General features: G+C 47.3%; 3 protein-coding genes across 11 annotated transcripts; 1 reads left to right on the forward strand and 2 right to left on the reverse strand.

The window, feature by feature from the left end:
* Positions 1-363: 363 nt before the first annotated feature.
* Positions 364-10,163, reverse strand: MLLT11 (MLLT11 transcription factor 7 cofactor). 5 transcript variants are annotated; one of them, XM_081487666.1, is made up of 5 exons: positions 10,047-10,163; positions 8,581-8,675; positions 6,787-6,919; positions 5,484-5,555; positions 364-1,639 (listed from the first exon to the last, which is right to left on the reverse strand). In XM_081487666.1, the coding sequence occupies exons 2-5, from the start codon at positions 8,638-8,640 to the stop codon at positions 1,365-1,367; spliced, it is 540 nt and encodes a 179-aa protein (XP_081343792.1). In that variant the 5' UTR covers positions 8,641-8,675; positions 10,047-10,163; the 3' UTR covers positions 364-1,364. The 5 variants fall into 5 exon arrangements, with proteins under 5 accessions (XP_081343792.1, XP_081343793.1, XP_081343795.1 ...); XM_081487667.1 differs by having other exon boundaries at positions 9,983-10,163; XM_081487669.1 differs by lacking the exon at positions 8,581-8,675 and having other exon boundaries at positions 9,983-10,163.
* On the forward strand, positions 6,420-14,052 carry CDC42SE1 (CDC42 small effector 1). 4 transcript variants are annotated; one of them, XM_081487673.1, is made up of 5 exons: positions 6,420-6,659; positions 9,638-9,937; positions 10,461-10,571; positions 11,427-11,515; positions 11,761-14,052. In XM_081487673.1, exons 2-4 carry the CDS (start codon positions 9,884-9,886, stop codon positions 11,499-11,501), a joined length of 240 nt encoding a protein of 79 aa, XP_081343799.1. In that variant the 5' UTR covers positions 6,420-6,659; positions 9,638-9,883; the 3' UTR covers positions 11,502-11,515; positions 11,761-14,052. The 4 variants fall into 4 exon arrangements, with proteins under 4 accessions (XP_081343799.1, XP_081343798.1, XP_081343800.1 ...); XM_081487672.1 differs by having other exon boundaries at positions 6,420-6,519; XM_081487674.1 differs by having other exon boundaries at positions 6,608-6,702.
* A 494-nt stretch (positions 14,053-14,546) lies between these two features.
* C5H1orf56 (chromosome 5 C1orf56 homolog) lies at positions 14,547-16,857 on the reverse strand. Of its 2 annotated transcripts, none has more exons than XM_081487665.1 (2): positions 15,956-16,857; positions 14,547-14,821 (listed from the first exon to the last, which is right to left on the reverse strand). In XM_081487665.1, the coding sequence occupies exons 1-2, from the start codon at positions 16,740-16,742 to the stop codon at positions 14,745-14,747; spliced, it is 864 nt and encodes a 287-aa protein (XP_081343791.1). In that variant the 5' UTR covers positions 16,743-16,857; the 3' UTR covers positions 14,547-14,744. The 2 variants fall into 2 exon arrangements, with proteins under 2 accessions (XP_081343791.1, XP_081343790.1); XM_081487664.1 differs by having other exon boundaries at positions 15,723-16,857.
* Positions 16,858-16,972: the final 115 nt, after the last annotated feature.

Genomic DNA, 16,972 nt, shown 5'->3' on the forward strand with positions numbered 1-16,972 from the left:
GGGTTAAGTTGTTTGTTTACTTAGGGACCCAGGCTGAGATAATGAAGTGCAGGTTTAATGTCACAGGTGCCTTCTGCAACATCTGGAATTACTACCTCAAATACATTGGTAGTCAATGGGCAAGCACAAGAATGGTTGGTTACAGCTTTCTCGAAAATATTTTTTTTAAGTTGTTTTCACCCTTTTTCTTGTTACTTATCTGTTCAACCTGAAGTTCATCATTATAATGTATAAAGGCTACTTAAATCCTTCTTCCTCAAAGTTGAACATCAGATAAAATATATAAGCTGAACATGGAAGCAAAGCTAATTTTTTTTAGATCTATGCTGCTTCCTGTGGAGAGAGAAAACTAGAATCCAGTCCTGGGATTGAGTATCTTTATTAAAGAAGTGATTAAATGGCAGCACAAATCAGCAGCAATAATTTGGGGAGGAGTGGAGACATGGTGTAGGGTCAGAGTTGATTGTTCATTTCATAGTGTCAAGATAGCTGAAGAACTGTGCCCAAGGCCCGTTTGATCAGTATTCTACACTGCAAATGCAGGAGGGCAAAACTAAAATACTAAGGCCCACGCCTATGCCTTTTAGAGACTGAATAAAATCTTACAAATGATCATAACAGCAAGATTGCATTTTAAGATTTGAAATCTGATTTTCCTCAGCCAGCGTTTTCAGCCCACAGGAGCAAAATTGTAAACTGAGCAGGCTTAAAGAAGGAACAACTTTTGAGAGTGTAACTGTTTCTGAAATGATTCAGGGCTTTTCTCTTATTATCATCTCCCACACTGTGTTATTTCCTCTTGTTTCATACCTATAACTGCCCCTAATTTCTCTGAGAAAAAAGTGTATCACAAGAAGCAGCAGGGTCACCTTAACCTTTTAGAAACCCTACAGTTTTATAGCAGATAATCTCAAAATTTACAGGGTTTTTCATCAACCCCTGAAGAAATATTTGTGTTTCCTGGCTTGGAACAAGAAATTAGGAAGGTTTGAGCAATCTCTGAAAGCTGATTAAAATGAACTAAAAAAAAAAATCAGTCCTCCATTTTACACTGCTATACAACTCAGTGGTGCCCTCCCTCACCAGTCTTTTTTCTGGATTTAATGTCTGGGGAATAAAGGAGGAATCCCTGTGACCCAATACTCCATTGCTTGAACCCTTTACTTTGTGACTTGAGGACTTTTGAGGAAAAACTGGTAAGATAAATAAATAAATACATAAAACACAATTCAGGCAGATTCATCAGCACCACCTCAACACAGTAGAGGGGAGACAGCAAGATTGATAGGGGAAAAGAGTAGAAGGAAGGGGGTTTGAAAGGTCAGGCAATGAGGGCAAAGTGGTGGAAGAGAGAAGTCTTGGGCTTAAAGCAAGTCCAATTCGAAGGAGTGGATGCTGGCAATGGGAGCTCTCCAAAAGTTGAAGGTGCTGTACTCAAGGAGGGCATCGCCTTCTGGGTTTTTCTCCTGCTCTGTTCCGGTTGCTTGCCCCGTCATTTTGCCAACGCTGCTGTCCTGGATCTTGTAGGTAGATGTATCTGACAGACCCAGGCCTTCCAGCTCCGACAGATCCAATTCTGGAATGGGCATCCTCCAGAAAAGAAAGGAGCTGTACTGGCTACTCACAGGATCCCTCATAACTTCCTGGAAAGAAACCAATTATCAGTATTTATGCTACAGCCACCTCTTTGTGGCCCATGGCCTTCCCCCATTTGCCTCTGTACATAATCCGACCAGGACAAGTTTCAGTAATCTACCTCTATTACCTTTTCCTGCCATTTCCTAACTCCGCCCCATCTTGGAATAACTTATTTATTGCCTACTGCTTGGGTTTGGTTTTCAAGGCCTTCCAGAATCTGGCCCCATTCTCCCTAGTATATTTTATGCTACAGCTATACTTACTCCTGTCTCTTAACTCTACACTGTCCATCTTAAAATACTGTCCAAGTTTCAAGGCTCCATTCAAGTCCTTAGAGGAATCTCCATTGAACTTTTACTATGTTTCATATCCTTGATTTCTTCCTGTTTAATAGGTCATGGTACCTCTGAAAAGGGTTTCCATGTCCATGATTTTTCTATCTTCCTCCCTGCTTTCTAAACCCTACTGTAAACTCACTTCTTCCAGGAGGACATCCTTAAACTTAACTCCATCTAGCCTATTTCTCGCAATATCTCCCACAATGCCTGTAAAGTTTACCTGACTACATCAGTTTGGGGTTACAGATCACTGTTATGTGTCTTATATAAGGATAATCTTAACTCCTTCAAGGGACTGAGAGTTTCCCCAAGTAAAAACCAGTCTACACCTTCTTCACAAGTGCTGGGCTTTGCACACACAAAAAAACATCCAGAGCTGCTGACTAATTTTCCCTCAGTATGTAATACAATGAATACTTTCCCACTCCCATTTATAAGCCCACAGATAAATCTTACACCTATCTATTTCTCTCTAGCCTACCTCTCCTTCAGAACAAAACCTGGGTTCTTAAAGTTAATTTTCCTATGCTATAACAGGATCTCTTTTCTCTGATCTCAGTGCTAGAATACACCTGATGATACAGCAAATGGATTGGAAATTTCAGGAAAGTTTAGATTGGAAGGAGAAGATCCTTTAATAGATTAGATACTTTTCCATGTTTTAATGAGTACACCTTTCCTATGTGTCCCATGCACACTCTGAAGTTAGACTATTACACCTCCTGCGACTTCCCTGTTGCTTACTAACCAAGGGAAGGGGCAAGAAGCATTAGTTGAAATGTTCCCGAAGGAGCAGAAAGAACATTCCACTGCCTCCAAAAATAGAATCCCCATCTCACCCATCTCACAAGGCTTTCCTCCAACACACTCCATTAGCTTTCACCAGGCTTTGAGACTCCTAAATAGTGACCTTAAATAAGTTCCAAAATGCCCCCATAAATGTAGCAGAAAAAGTAGGCTTTAATCAAGAGGACGGTTATATATGAGTATAGGGGTTTTAGGAATGTTAAGTGGGTAGACAAGGGTATTTTCAATGTTAAAAGTGAATTCTGAATTGTTCTTTGTCTTCTTAGATTTAAGCTCCAAAATAAACCCTGAGAACTGAGCATTACTCAGCAGAGAAGCTGCTTAGAAGGAGAGTAATTTGGGGACTGGAAAAGGGTGGGGGAGCATGTTGGAAAGGTGAGGTCATCATCCTATGATATTTAGCTCTGATCATCTCTACAGTAATTTGCAGAAACATGTGCACAGAAAGCTATTTAAAAAAAAAAAATGTTCCTATCAACCAACTAACCCTGGCTTAGTCTGGGACTATAGAGACTGTAAGAAGTAAACCTTCCCACAGGGATTTTAATTAATAGTACTAGTTTGCCTATCTAGCTGGTCTCTTTTATATTTCCTCCAGAGTAATCTTAATACAATGCTGAGCACATCATCATAGGCTCACCCCCTTTTTTTTTTAAAGAAATCTTATTTTATTTACTTATTTATTTATTGGCTGTAACATGTAGCATATGGGATCTGAGTTCCCCCACGAGGATCAAACCCTCATCCCCTGCACGAGGATCAAACCCTCACCCCCTACACTGGAGGCGTGGTGTCTCAACCGCTGGACCACCAGGGAAGTCCCCCACAGCCCGCCCCCACCTTTTTTAGAAATTCTATTTTAAATAGGCTCTTTAAAGAATAGAATCATGGAGGAGGAAAGGGAAGCATAGGATTTTAAAACTAGAAAACACCTTAGAAATTATCCAGTCAGTTTGGATAGGGTCTCATAATTGCCATTCTGACCCTTTTTTGATGTGTTAGACATACATAGTTGCCTGCAGCTTGATATAATCCTATACAAGTATTCTCAGAACTGGCAAGAATTCTTACTTCCTGAAGAACAGACATTCAGTGGGTTTGGTGTTGATTATTCCTGTGATTAGAATCTGAATGGTGAAAATGCAAAAGGCAGAAGAGAGGAAGAAAGGATCTGAGAAAGGGAAAAAGCTCTTTGACAACCTGACTCCTTTTCAACCAGTGTATGTATAAAAACTGTCCAACCAATTCTGAGTGTCTGGCAGAGCTTCTCTTGAAATTAAAAAAGCAAAAGGAAATTTTACAAAATATTAACTGAAAAGACCCAGAATCCCTAGCCATTCATTGACTCATCAGAGACATGTATATGGTACCAAATGCATTTCAGAAAGGCACTCAATCAAGCATATCAGCACTTAAAATCAAGTCAAGAATATTGGCTGTACCGAAAATGAAGCTAAAATTTGCATTAGCAATGAAATTTTAAAATTTAACATAGTATGGATTTAATTCCCAAGTACCCGAATTTTGCACAAGGTTCCTTTTCAGCTAGCTTTCTCTTTCCCAAATATTCTCTATCCATGCCTCATCTATCTTTATATCTCGCATTTACTTATCTCAGAGGGCTTGGATAGTGCCTTGTACCACAATATATGCTCAATAAATGCTTCTCACTATCCTTCATTTTAAATTATTCACTTGTTTTAGGCAACGATAATTTCTAAATATCACCATCTATTCTTAGAGATACACAATTACCAAATACACAGCATAAAGTAGCTCTCTCTGAGCCACACGGACACGCCCAAGCACCCTTTGTCCAGACCCTCTGTGGGAATCCAGGGCCTACCCAACAGGGCCTTGCTGTGTCATGCTGCCACCATAGAGGGGACAAGGGATGATGGTGGAGGGGAATGGAACCTCCCTGGCATCTCATTATAGGTGTCTCATTCTGGGCTTGGATTTTCCTACTAGCCATGTCCTTCTCCGCCTACTCTACTGAGCTACAATGAAGCATTCCCTTTCCAAAATCTGCCCCCATACCTAGCTCCTGTGGACTGTACTGATTGCAACATGAAATCAGGCAGTTGTCCAACACAGAGGTCCCTACCTTCCTACCTCAAGCTGACTCTTTGGAGCAAAGGTCTGGGAATGGGAGAAGGAGATTTAAAAGAAAGGTGAGGATTAATCTCGGTATTATCACATCTCTCCCCCCAAATTCCTTCCTATGGAGACAAATAAGTTTGGGGTGAGGGCAGACACATCAATGGAACATGGAAAAAAAAAAAAAATACAGGGAAGTAGAGGCCAGAGTGATACAGGAGGACTAGAGAGTCCTAAAAAAAAAAAAAAAAACAGATGACAGCTTGAAAAGGAAGATACAGATAACTGAACTGAAGACAATTTTATTATCCTCAGGACGAATTATAGGCAGATTGACAACTGAAATAGGGAGATAAATGCTGAAAAATAGCTACATGTAAATTGTTAGAAATTAATGTCTGTAAAAAATTATAAGGCATGGATGGAGATCTTAGGAAAGATGTAAAACGGTGAACAAGTAACTACCTATTGTTCACAGCGCCACCTTCGATCTTAAAGAACTGTTCCCCCACCCCACCCTCATTAGGGGGTCTTCAACCTAACTAGCAGCACCTCTCATCTCTTTTCAGCCCATTGCCCCCCTCCCTCAGTTTCGTTTACCTGTTATCAATGAATTACTAGCGTGTTCCAAAGATGGAGGGAGTACCTCAGGGCTCCGGTGTGTGCTCTGGGCTGGAGAAAAAGAAAGCTATTGGGGCTTTGACGGCTTTGTCTTCTCACTCCCTCTCCCAATTCAGTGACTGAGCCAGTCTGCTCAGTCTCCCCCTGCAATGCAGCCCCTCCTAAGAAGGGCGGAAGGACTCCCCGCCCCCTCCCGGCCTGACTCGGCTAATTCAAATGATAGGTTCCAGAACACTTGAGGCAGGGAGACAGGATTAAAGCATCTCCGTAGGTTTGTTGGTCTGCACCACGGTTTCAGCACCCCCGTGCTGACTGAAGGAGTAATGAATGAGCACTTAATTGTCCGGTAATTTTAGGTTTATGGATTAAAAAATCTTGACTCTAGATAACGATGGAGAAGAGGAGTGTCCCTTTATTCCCCGATTTAAGGATTTCGGCTTACTCGAAGTTTTCTCGAGAATCAGAAAAAATTCTCCAGCCTTCCCTCCCGATTGCCTCCCCACCCTCACAATGGGTAAATAACCTAGCCCCCTTCCATTTGGGGAAGGGTACAGGAAGATCGGGACGGGGGTGTGCTTCTGCGAATCTCTGAACTCGGTTGGGGCCGGAGGATTCCGGGGCTCCGCTTCTTTTTTGCCCCGCAACGGCAGGCGCGCAAAGGGAACGCGCGGTTCCGGACGGTCTAGGGTGGGTGCCAGGCCCTCCTCGAGGGCCCACCTTCCCGGGTTCGCCCTGGAGGGCGGCGGCCCTCGGGGGCTTCCGAGGCCCCTCCCACGTCCTTGCACAGAGCAGCGCCTCCTCTGTCCCGAGCAGAGCTGTGCGCCCGGCTCTCAGCCGGACGGGTTTCGTAATCGCGTCGCGGCCGTTTCCGCCCTCGGCCAGCCCCACCTCTGCCGGTCCGCCCTCGGCTACCCCACCGCGCCGAGGAGCGAGCCCGGGAACCCACACTGGCGTGCCCCGAGCGGGAGCCCCCCCATCAGCTGCCGCCGGACGCCTCGATGCCGGAGCAGAGCAGGTGAGGCCTTGGGGTCGGTCCCTCTGCCGGTGCGCCCCGCCTGCCCAGCCTGGCGGAGACGCACCGGATGCTGGGGGTGGGGGAGCAGGGAGTCCGCGGCTGTCGACATGCTGGCTCGGTGGCAAACGGGGGTGCGCTGGGTGAGTAACCGTCCCTGTCTACGTCCGGTGGTGCGCAGGTGAGGTCAGTGAAAGAGCAGAAGGGAAGACGGGTCTGGAGTGTTGGGGGGAGATGGGCGGTGGAAAGAAGGTCTCTTTTGAGACTCACCAACCTCGGTGCTGGGATGTGCCAACAAAGTGAAGCAGAGCTGGTCCAGGAAGGTCTGAATCGGAGACAAGCAGTCACGAAGACAGTGACAAAGTCGGAAAGATTCACAGAGAGGTCCCAATCCTAGTTCAGCCTTGGGAGAAGCAGAGAATTTCTGGGTAGAGTTGCGGGGGTGGGGGCAGAAATGGAGTCTATGGGACTGATTATATTGGGGAGGGGGAGTTGAGGGCCTAGCTCTGTTTGCTCTTAACCCTCCACAAGACCTTCCTGGGGGAAGGGCCCTGTTGGTGCTAGGGCAAACGCCTGTCACTTGACTGAAAAGTGGGGTCCCCCTACTTCTCTAGAGCCCCTCAGCAGCCCTCCTCCCTGGAGGTCTTCAGAAGGGCCAGCTGCAGCCCGGGGCTCATGGCCAGAACTGCCCGCTCCATTCTCTCCTTTCTCTTTCTCTTTCTCTCTTTTCCCAGCTGCTTCTTGTGAAGGCTTGTCAGGCAGCGGTTTGGAGGCCTTGGGGCTCGAGGCAGCGGGACCGGGAAAACCGGTTTGGGGCTAGAACAGGACTAGGGAACTACCTGTGTACATCCTTTCTCCCTGAACCTTTCTCCCATCCATTCTCCTGCTCACTGCCTGGCAGTTTTAATGTTCTTAAGCTCCGTTGTGACCTTGGTGTCTTCTCCAGCTCTGCATTTCACCCTTCCTATTTGGGACTCAAGCCACGTCAAGGCACTGCTTGACTGTCAGGATATTGCCTTATCTAATCTGATCCTGACCTCTCCTGCTGTTTACCCAGCCCCTTCCCCTTCATTTGTGGGGTTGAAATAGTGGGTAGTGGGTTCAGGTGCCTCTTCCTCCTGGACTGACCAGTTCAGGACTTCGTTTGTCCGCAACTCACTCTTTAGAGATTTAGATATTTTAAAGGAGAGTGGCAGCCAATCACTTTTACTTCCTTTTCTGACCTTGTTCCCCTCCCCCCTCACCACCACCACATTCACCCTGCCCAGTCTTCTCACGCTGACCCCACCGCCAAGTTTCAGAGACCCTTATGTCCTGTGTCCTAGGGAATGGAATTTCCTGGTCACTTCTCATCATCATTGGTCGCTTCATGCCAAGTCCCACACACACACTTTCCCTCCACCCAGCCCTGGCCAGGTCCCTGGAAAAGGAACAGAAACGTCCTTGTTCCCTCCACTGCCCCTTTCCCTCTCTCCTCCCCACCTCCTCTCGCCTTTTCCCTCCCACCATCCACTTCTGTCCACTCAGCTTTGAGCAAGGGGGGTTTTTGGAGGAGAGTCCAGTCTTAGTACAGCGTGTCTGGTAGTGTTGGGGGTTTCCTCTGATTCTTCATTGTTTTCTTCATCCCCTCCCACCCCCTAACCCTTACCAACCAACACCACCACCATCACAACAAACCCTGTGACTGACTGACTTTCCCACTGACCACAGCTCCCCTCTCTGGACAGCTGCATTCTGACTTCCTCCCTGTCTCATTACTTGTCCCTCCAGTGGAGGAAAGGGAAGTTAGAGGAAGCCTGGATTCCTGGGTCCTTCCATCCCCCAGAAACTGTACCTCAGTGTTTGAGTGATCTCATCTCAAGGCTGAGAAAAAAATCCCTCTTAGCTCTTAGATCAGTCTAGGGTGCCAGAGCATCGGGGTCCCAGTCCTGGAGGGAGGGGAGATTCCTATCCAGGCTCAAGTATGGTGTCCATGAAATTGCCCTGTCTGGAATCTTTGAGGTTGCTTGTATTATCCGACTAGGAGAATGCACTGAAGATAGAGGAAACCCATATGTGTCCTACCCTGGCAGGCAGTAGTGAAGTAGTGTCCTTGGACACTAATGCTACTGGAAAGTTCCTCATATCTGGTTGGCTGATGAAGATTGGGGGTGGAAGTGCTAAGGAGAGAAGAGAGAAAGAGAACAGGTCACAACATGAGGGGAGGAAGCGGGCCAGCCCAGGCCCTGTGGGTTGTGAGGCAGAGCAGAGTGGCACGACACGACATGTGAACAGGGTGGGGAGCCTGGAAAAACACTCCTCATGGGACAGACGATACCTGGCATGTGTACCTACAACCTGTGCCCAGATGATCGCCACAAGGCACACATGGAGAAAGGGCCATGCCACATGTGTGCACGTAGAGGTGCGCACACAGGAGTGCATTGATACAAAACACAGATAAAACAGTGTAGGCAGTCCACAGGAAGGATCTCAAGGTCAAGTAATGAAGGAACTATTAAATGGCTTTTGGGAGGGGTTGGATCTCACATGAGGGAAATGAGGAGGAACAAGGGCAGGGAACAGAGAGGGAAGAATTCCTCACTGAGGAAAACTTTCTTAGGTTCCCACCTGCTGCAGTTAGTCACCCAGGACCTAGGTAGTCAGGGCCTCTCTTGGTAAAGGAAATCTAGGTGTTCAGAGTAAGGTAAAGAAAAAGGGGGGGTCGGGGTGGAGGCCTTGTTTGTGAGAACAAAAAACCACCATTTCCTCTTTAAAGTCACTTAAATGCTCCTCCCCTTCTGCCCTAAACCCAGGGAGAAGGGAGGTGGAGCTTGAGCACCCCAACTTTGTTCATTTCTGCCAGTATCTTCTGGTCCCCTCCCATCCTGTCACCTTAGCTTCTAGCCTTCTTCCTCTCCCAGCAGCTACAGCTTCTTAACCCCTTGGTGCCCTGTTGGTTCTTTGCCTTTCTCTGAGCGTCATACTTTGAGGATATGTTTACAGAGGTTAACATTGGTCACAGGACTGTGGCCTTAAACAGGAGCAAGAAGATACAGGCTCATCAGGAGGCTTCTCAAGGAGTGGGGGATGGGGGATTTCTCGTTAACTTTTCTTCTCTCTTTACTCTCTGTTCATCCAGGGTTCCAAGTCTGTGGAAGACATAACCTTGCACCTGCCTGCCCACCCCACTCTCTGACCTTGCTAGTCTCTCAGGATCTGAGACGCTGACCTTCACCGCTCAGCTCAGGGCTCCAAGGACTCCACTTTGTCTAGACCTGTCCAGCTGAAACTCAAGGCGTTGTAACACCTGAGGGGAGTCAAGGCACAAGGACAAGAGCCCTCTGGGGCCTCAGGCACAGGAGTGAAACTGGAACCATCAGGGAACATGAGTGAATTTTGGCACAAACTGGGCTGCTGTGTGGTAGAGAAACCTCAGCCGGTGAGTCTCCCCATCCCCACCCCAACACACACAGAAATCAGTTACCATAGACTGTGACAAAGACCCATCATCTGGAATCTGCTGTCTGAAAAGCCCACTTCTTGCCTACCTCTCTCTCAGAATAGCTTCTAAGGCCAGGCTGGTGTAGGCATGGAATAAAGGAGCTGAATGATGGAACGAGTGAACAGTCCCAGCTGTCACTTCCTTTTCCTGTCCATTTTGAGTTGGACAGGAGGTTGTAGGTGGAGCTTAATACCTGTCAGTTTGCCCCATTGTTTCCTCATCAGCAAGAGGTGACTTTGACATGCCCTTTCTCTATCCACTGTGCAGGTCACTGCTCTTACCACCCTGCCTGTGTCCTCTACGTCTGTGTTGTTCTAGCCCTGCCTTTCATACCCTAATGATTTCCCTATTATAATACCATATCCCCTTTGCCCCCAGGCCCTTAGCTCTTCCCTTAGTGGTTTTCAAGACTCTTTTCCCCCCCTCCACTGTGATGTGACTCCCTATCTTCTCCAAGCAGAAGAAGAAGAGGAGACGAATTGACCGGACCATGATTGGGGAACCAATGAATTTTGTCCACCTGACTCACATTGGCTCTGGGGAGATGGGGGCCGGAGATGGACTTGCCATGGTAACGAAGGAGTGGGGAGAGGTTGAGATGGGATTGTGGCCTGGAACTATGCCCCTTTTTGAAAGCTGAACCTGGAGGCATAATAGAATACTTGAAGGGAAGCAAGAGGCTAGGATTCTAGTTCTGTTTGCAGGCTGCATAAATCTGAAATCTGGCATTTCAGGTCTCTGGTGTAGTCTCCCTTATCTTTACAATTAGCAAATTGTTCTCCATTGGGATGGGGGATATATGTCTTAATAGTTACTTAGAGGGCTTTTTCCCAAAATCATAACCCTTCCTTCTATTAATTAAGAACTGTCTCAAAAAAAAAAAAAGAACTGTCTCAGCGCCATATTAAGTCCTCTGGAGGTTGGGAGTGTTGGGTCAGGGAAAGGGCTGAGCACCTCTGTTCTAAATACTGTTTAATATGCATTTCTGTTCTCAGAATAACAGAGGACTTCCCTGGTGGTCCATCGGTTAAGACTCCACACTTCCAATGCAGGGAGCATGGGTTTAATCCCTGGTCAGGGAACTAAGATTCCACATGCCGTGCCCCACCTCCCAAAAAAAAAGAGGGGGTGGGCTTGGAGATATTGAAGGAATCTTTTCACCAATTATGAAATTGAGATAAATATGAGAGAGTCCTTTGTGAGAGAATCTTACTAGTAAAAGACCTAGTTAATCGCATCCTCATAAAGGTCAATGTGAAGGGAGGCATTGAAACTTCCCTTGGAGGAATGGAGGTTAGTTTTGACCTTTTCATATTTATTTTCTTGTCAAGGAGATGGGGTTAGCCTCTTCCCTGGAGGGCACAGGGGAGAACTCCTGCTGTGCTATATCAAGGTTTTGGAGGGTCTCACATGTGCTTTTTCACAGACAGGTGCAGTTCAGGAGCAGATGAGATCCAAGGGAAACCGAGACAGGCCATGGAGCAATTCTAGGGGCTTATAGCTCCGATAGGAATGGTGAGTGATTAGAGCAACTGATCCAGTGCCTCTAGCCCCCTGCCTTGGAACCATGATCCTTTGCAGGAATGGGAAATGAAAGGAAGAAGAAAGAATTAGGATCCAGAAAGGCAGACAGAAATGGATGTGCAGAGAGGAATAGAAAAAAAGAGCACACTGTGGAAACAGTTAAGAGTGTGAACCAGGTGGTGCACTCTCCCAAAGGTTATCTTCAAGGCTAATCTTCCTTTTTCTTCTTTAATCAGGATCTGCTATGTGTCCAGCCTCCACTCTGTCCAGCCCAGAAGAGATGCTGCCCCTACCAGTTCTCCTCCCAGAATCAGTGACCCAGGGCCCTTCTTTTTCCTGTCTGTCTCATAATGCCTCAGAAGGCTTGGGGGCTGGACTCCTTTTCCTCCCTCTGGTTGCAGCCCCTCCTGGAGATGGGGTCAAGGCAGCAGGACTGACCAAGTGACGACTAATTGGCCAGAGGACCTCAGCTGAAGCCTTGGACACTCTCAGATCTGAGATAGGAGATTTCTGGGAACTTGCAATGAGTTCCTGTCTCCTGAATGATGGTCTAGGTGCCATATGTTTTTAAACTCCTAACCTGGAATTCCTTACATGTGGTGGGTAGGTGAGATGACCTAAGCTCAAGCCAGCTTTGCTGAGAAGCTCATTACCTCCTTGCATTTGTCTTTCCTCCTGGAGTGAACTGAAGTGGATGTCAAGTCGGGTCTTGGGGGGTGACAACTGGCTAGTCTATTCTTTCTTTTTAGATGGTGGACTTTAAGCTCACAGTCTCTCACTCTCTCTCTGCCAGTACCAGGTTCTTTCTCTCAGAAGGCCTCTAGCCCTATTTCTATAGCACTGCTGGCTCCCTCAGATCTTTTCCTCTTTTTTTTAATTAAAATTTTAATTTAAGATGAGATCTCTTAATTACCCCATCTTACTACCTCTGTCCTTAACCCCAACCTTGTCATGAGCCTTATTATTTCCCACTGGATAGGAGTTAAGGGGTGGGTCTTAACCTGGAGACATTCCTTTTTAGTCTTGGGGATCTGCCTTCTGCCAAACTCCCTGCTGGCCTAGGTGAGAGGAGCAAGAGGGATCTTGGAGAAGAACCCAGAAGGCCGCAAAACTAGGATTTTATGTCTCTGGGTAGACTTACTGATCACTGAGGATGGGAGGGGTGGTGAGATAAATAGGTTGAAAACAGTCATCCTAAAATGAGCTTAAGAGCTTCACAAAAGCTTAAGATCTTCCAAGACCTCTAGAGCAAGTTTTCTCAAAACTAGGCACTTTGACATCTTGGGCTGGATAATTCTTGGTGGGGAGGGACTGTCCTGTGCATTGTAGGACATTTAGCAGCATCCCTGTCCACCCTAGTTGTGACAACCAAAAGTGTCCCCAGATGTGGCCAAATGTCTCCTAGGGGGCAACCTCCCTGCTGAGAGCCACAGCTTGAGAGTCGAGATATTTTCCACTTACCTGACTTCCACTTGTTCATCCTAAGCCTGAACCATGGATCAATGAGGGCCCCTTGTAAAATAGGTTTAATAGGGCTGCACCTAATCTCCAAACTCCACTCAGTGTTTTGCTTCTGCTTGCGTGAGTTCACGTCTTTATGGACATGTGCTGCAATGCTCCATCCTTATTCTCTCCAGGGGAGGGGTTCCTGCAGTGTGGGGGCCTGAACAGGGTGAAGTGGGGTTGTGGAAGGGAGGGAGAGAAACAGTAGAGCTGCAGCCAGCCCAGCTTATCCTCCCCAAATTTAAACTGTATTTCTGTGCCCTAGTCCTAGAACCAGACACAAATAAGACTCAGGGAGTTTTGCCTGAAGACCAGTGTCCCACTGCCCACCTGGCTGAAGAGTCTGCCTTAGGTGGGGAAATATTGTAGGAGCAGGGTCTTTAAGGCACTTTCGGTTTTCTCAGGTGTTTTGTTCTGGCCCCTTCCTTGCAGGGTATTTAGAAGGGCAGAACAGATAAGCTCCTGCCTGCTCAGAGATGAGAAGGCAGGGGTCTCCTTAGCTCAGTAACAGGAAGCATCCTGTTTGATGGGAATGGGAGTCAGGAATGTGAGAACTAAGGTCCACTCTGCTGATTTCACCATCCATCTGGTTCGCCCCCACTTACAGTAACTGAGTTTCTAATTTTTTCAAATTTCAGTGTATTTCTTGCAGTTTTTCAGTGTCTAAGTTTGGTCATAGGGATACATTCCCAATGTACTCAGTTCCAGTCTAGCTAATTGCTCTGCAAGTAGCTCAATAGCCTGAGGGTTATACTAGATCTAAAGGGTTAACAGGATAAGGCAGGAAGATGGGGACCTCCTGGAATCTCTGGTCACCCTGATCTTGAGCCTTATTCTACTGCCTGTTCTTTACACACAACCTTTTCTTTGGTGCTCTCTCACCTTTAGCTACCTTCTCTAATATGTATGCTACCATCATTTTAACAATATTGAGAGTGATGGGAATGGGTTTGAGAGTCATAATTTATATTAAAAATTGTTGGACTTTTAAATACATTTTCAAATAAAAAAAAGTTGAAGCAAAATAGTTGCAGAGTAATCACTACAGGTTGTGTGGGTTAGAGGGTAGACATTGTTAATGAAGGCAACTCCAAGAAAGTGGCTGTTGTAGAGTTTTGTTCTGACCTTGCCTCTTTTAAGGAGAGAAGGCTAAGTGTTGTGAAGGCAAGGAGAAGACCACTATCACCTTCCAAGGGCTTAACTCGTTCTTCCTGTTCCTTTTTTGGGGGGCATTCATCTGAGATTTTCAAGTCTTTAAAGAAGTACTAGTTTAAAAACAACTTTAGAAATGAGGAAGATGAGGACTTCCCTGGTGGTCCAGTGGCTAAGACTCCCAGCTCTCAATGCACGGGCCCCTGGTTCCATCTCTAGTCAGGAACCAGAGGCCCCTTACCACAAGTAAGAGTTCACATGCTGCAACTAAAGATCCCGAGTGCCTCAACTAAACCCGGCGCAGTCAAATAAAAATTTAAAAAATAGAGGACATGAATAGACATTAAAAAAGTAGAAATGAGGAAGATGAGCAATATCAACATTTTTATCCTGGAGGAGAGGGGAAGAGACCAAGTCAGATGCTGTTAGCTACACAGTTCAGTTTTAAGGTTCAAGAGATTTATGGTCTCTCCTTCAGGTACCTCTGTACAAAGATACATGACCAAACAGTTTTTTTCTAGTTTTGTTTTTCTGTACTAAAAATATATCCAGTGGGTACTGGGATTCAAGGGGGAGGAGAGGTTGAGATGCTGACACCTCCTCTTGTGGCTGAAGTGGCCGTTACCTCTGATTTCTCTTTATCTGGGTGAGGAAACAAAATAGAAGGGAAAATATTATAACCACATCCATATTTTTTTCCCTTCCTTGCCTCATTTCCCTCTTTCCCCAAATCCTCATCCCCTCAACACTATTGCACACTATGCTTTATTATACTGAATAATGGTATTGGACATACAAGGAGAAAGACAAGGACAGAAACTGACAAAATGACCAAGTATACTTTTTATTGTCTTTCCCCAAAGGGCCTATTATCCTGAGACCTTAAGAATATTTTATCAGGTCAATCAGGAACTTTGGTAGCTGTTTTGGTAAAAGTAAAGGACTATCCTTCCTTGAGAGTTCTTAAGTTTCTGGAAAGAATCCCAGAAAGACAATTCTTTGGGTTAGTAGTGGTTAAGAGCATTGGTGCTAGTGTCAAACAAACCTAGTTTAAATCCTGCTGCGATTCTGCTACTTACTAGCTTTGAAAGCCCTGTTTCTTCATCTGTAAGGTGTGAATAATAATATGATAGGGTTGTTGTGAGGATTGATCCAGGCAAAGTGCACAGAGGAAGACCTCAGATATTGGTGGCTGTTACTGTTAAGCTGCATTAATAAACTGAAAACCATGAATATCTTCCACATGCATTAATCATCTCCACATCAAGAATCCTTTATAAAACTACCATCTTAACAATTTGGTCAATAATCATCTAGTGACCAACAGTACATGTTGCCTAATAGCCAAACAGCAGTTGCTCAAGAAATGGTATATGGAATCAATGGCTAACAATAATGTGAATAACCAGTGCATATTATGAATCAATAACCAAACAAGTTAACGGTTCATGCAGACATGCTGGCTGGTTTAGCAACGGGTTTCTGTATATCAGGACTTTTCAGATTCATTAACAAAAATCCTGGCTCATCACTAAACACTTACTGGTTCCATCTCTGTGAACATTGTAGAGAGGTTGTTCCAAATATCCTCCAGCCCAATCCTGACCCGTTTCCAAAAAGCATAGGCCGGGTGGGGGCTGGGAATGGGACTGGGGATAAAGGGGGCGGGTCTGAGTCTGCTGGTTAGAGGGGGGAAGGGAGTAGTGGTGGTGGTGGCCCTGGTGGTGGTGGCCCTGGTGGTGGTCTGAGTGGTGCAGCTGGTGTCAGCACAGAGACCTGCATCTAGGGGGCACTCCTCCCGCTCGCGGTTGCAGGGGCATAGGTGGTAGGTGCAAGGTCGGTGCTCGGTGCGGAGTTGACTCAGCGCCCCAACTCGCAGGCGCCCCGAAAGGCCATGCAGTCTCCCGGCCCGGGTCCGGCTCATAGTGCCCGACTTGCAGTGGCAGTGCCATGGGCCCCAGGGCAACAGCACCAGCCGCAGATCCTCCGGAGCTGGCATGGCCGTGGGCGAGGGAGGCGGCCACCGGTTCAGGGTGGACACTGCTGAGGACCACGGGTTCGTGGTACTGTAAGAGCCCCGTGAGTCCATATTAGCCTGCCAGGTGGAGTGAGGCAGGCTTGAACTCATCTTGATGTCGGAATCCTGGCCATTCGCTGTAAGGTCTGGGCTAGGCCTCCCAGGCGTAAAGCGAGTTATGCTGTCAGTCTCATTCTTTCTGGCGTAAATCACAACCCCTTCTTCCAAAGACCCATCCTCCTCCTCCGACAATCGTGACCTGCTGCCCGTGGCCACCGTAGAGGCTAAGAGCTCAGCAGCGGCGGGGCCTGCCAGGCGGTCGGCAGCGGCCACGACGTCGTCCTCATCCTCCATTGTCACCCTCATCCTCGGGGATACAACGCCCGCAGTGGTCCGGGCGGTGGTTCTGTAGCTGCGGGTCACAGGGCCCCCGAAGCGGAAACTGTCCCGCGGCATCGCGGTCGAAGTCAGGCCTTCGGCCCCCGCCGCCCGGGGCCCCAGACTCAGCAGCAGGGCCCAGAGCAGCGCGCCAGCGGCGGGGACCATGGGGCTGGACGGTGTGGGGTTGGGAGGGAGCCAGTGAGGAAGGCTGGGGCTCCCACCTTTTCTCCCTCCCTTCAGCTCTCGACCCAGACCCACCGGGTCGTTAGAACCGAGGCCCGCGGGGGGAGGGGCGGGGGGCTCGCACGCGCGCGCCGCGCCCCTCCCCCAAGCCCTCTCCCCAAGGGGCGCCCTGGCAGACCCCGGGGCTCAGGTGAAAATCCCAGGGAACCTCT

The sequence above is a fragment of the Giraffa tippelskirchi genome, chromosome 5 (genome assembly GCF_054371585.1).
Source record: "Giraffa tippelskirchi isolate mGirTip1 chromosome 5, T2T-mGirTip1v1.2.pri, whole genome shotgun sequence".
NCBI classification, from domain to species: Eukaryota; Metazoa; Chordata; class Mammalia; order Artiodactyla; family Giraffidae; genus Giraffa; species Giraffa tippelskirchi.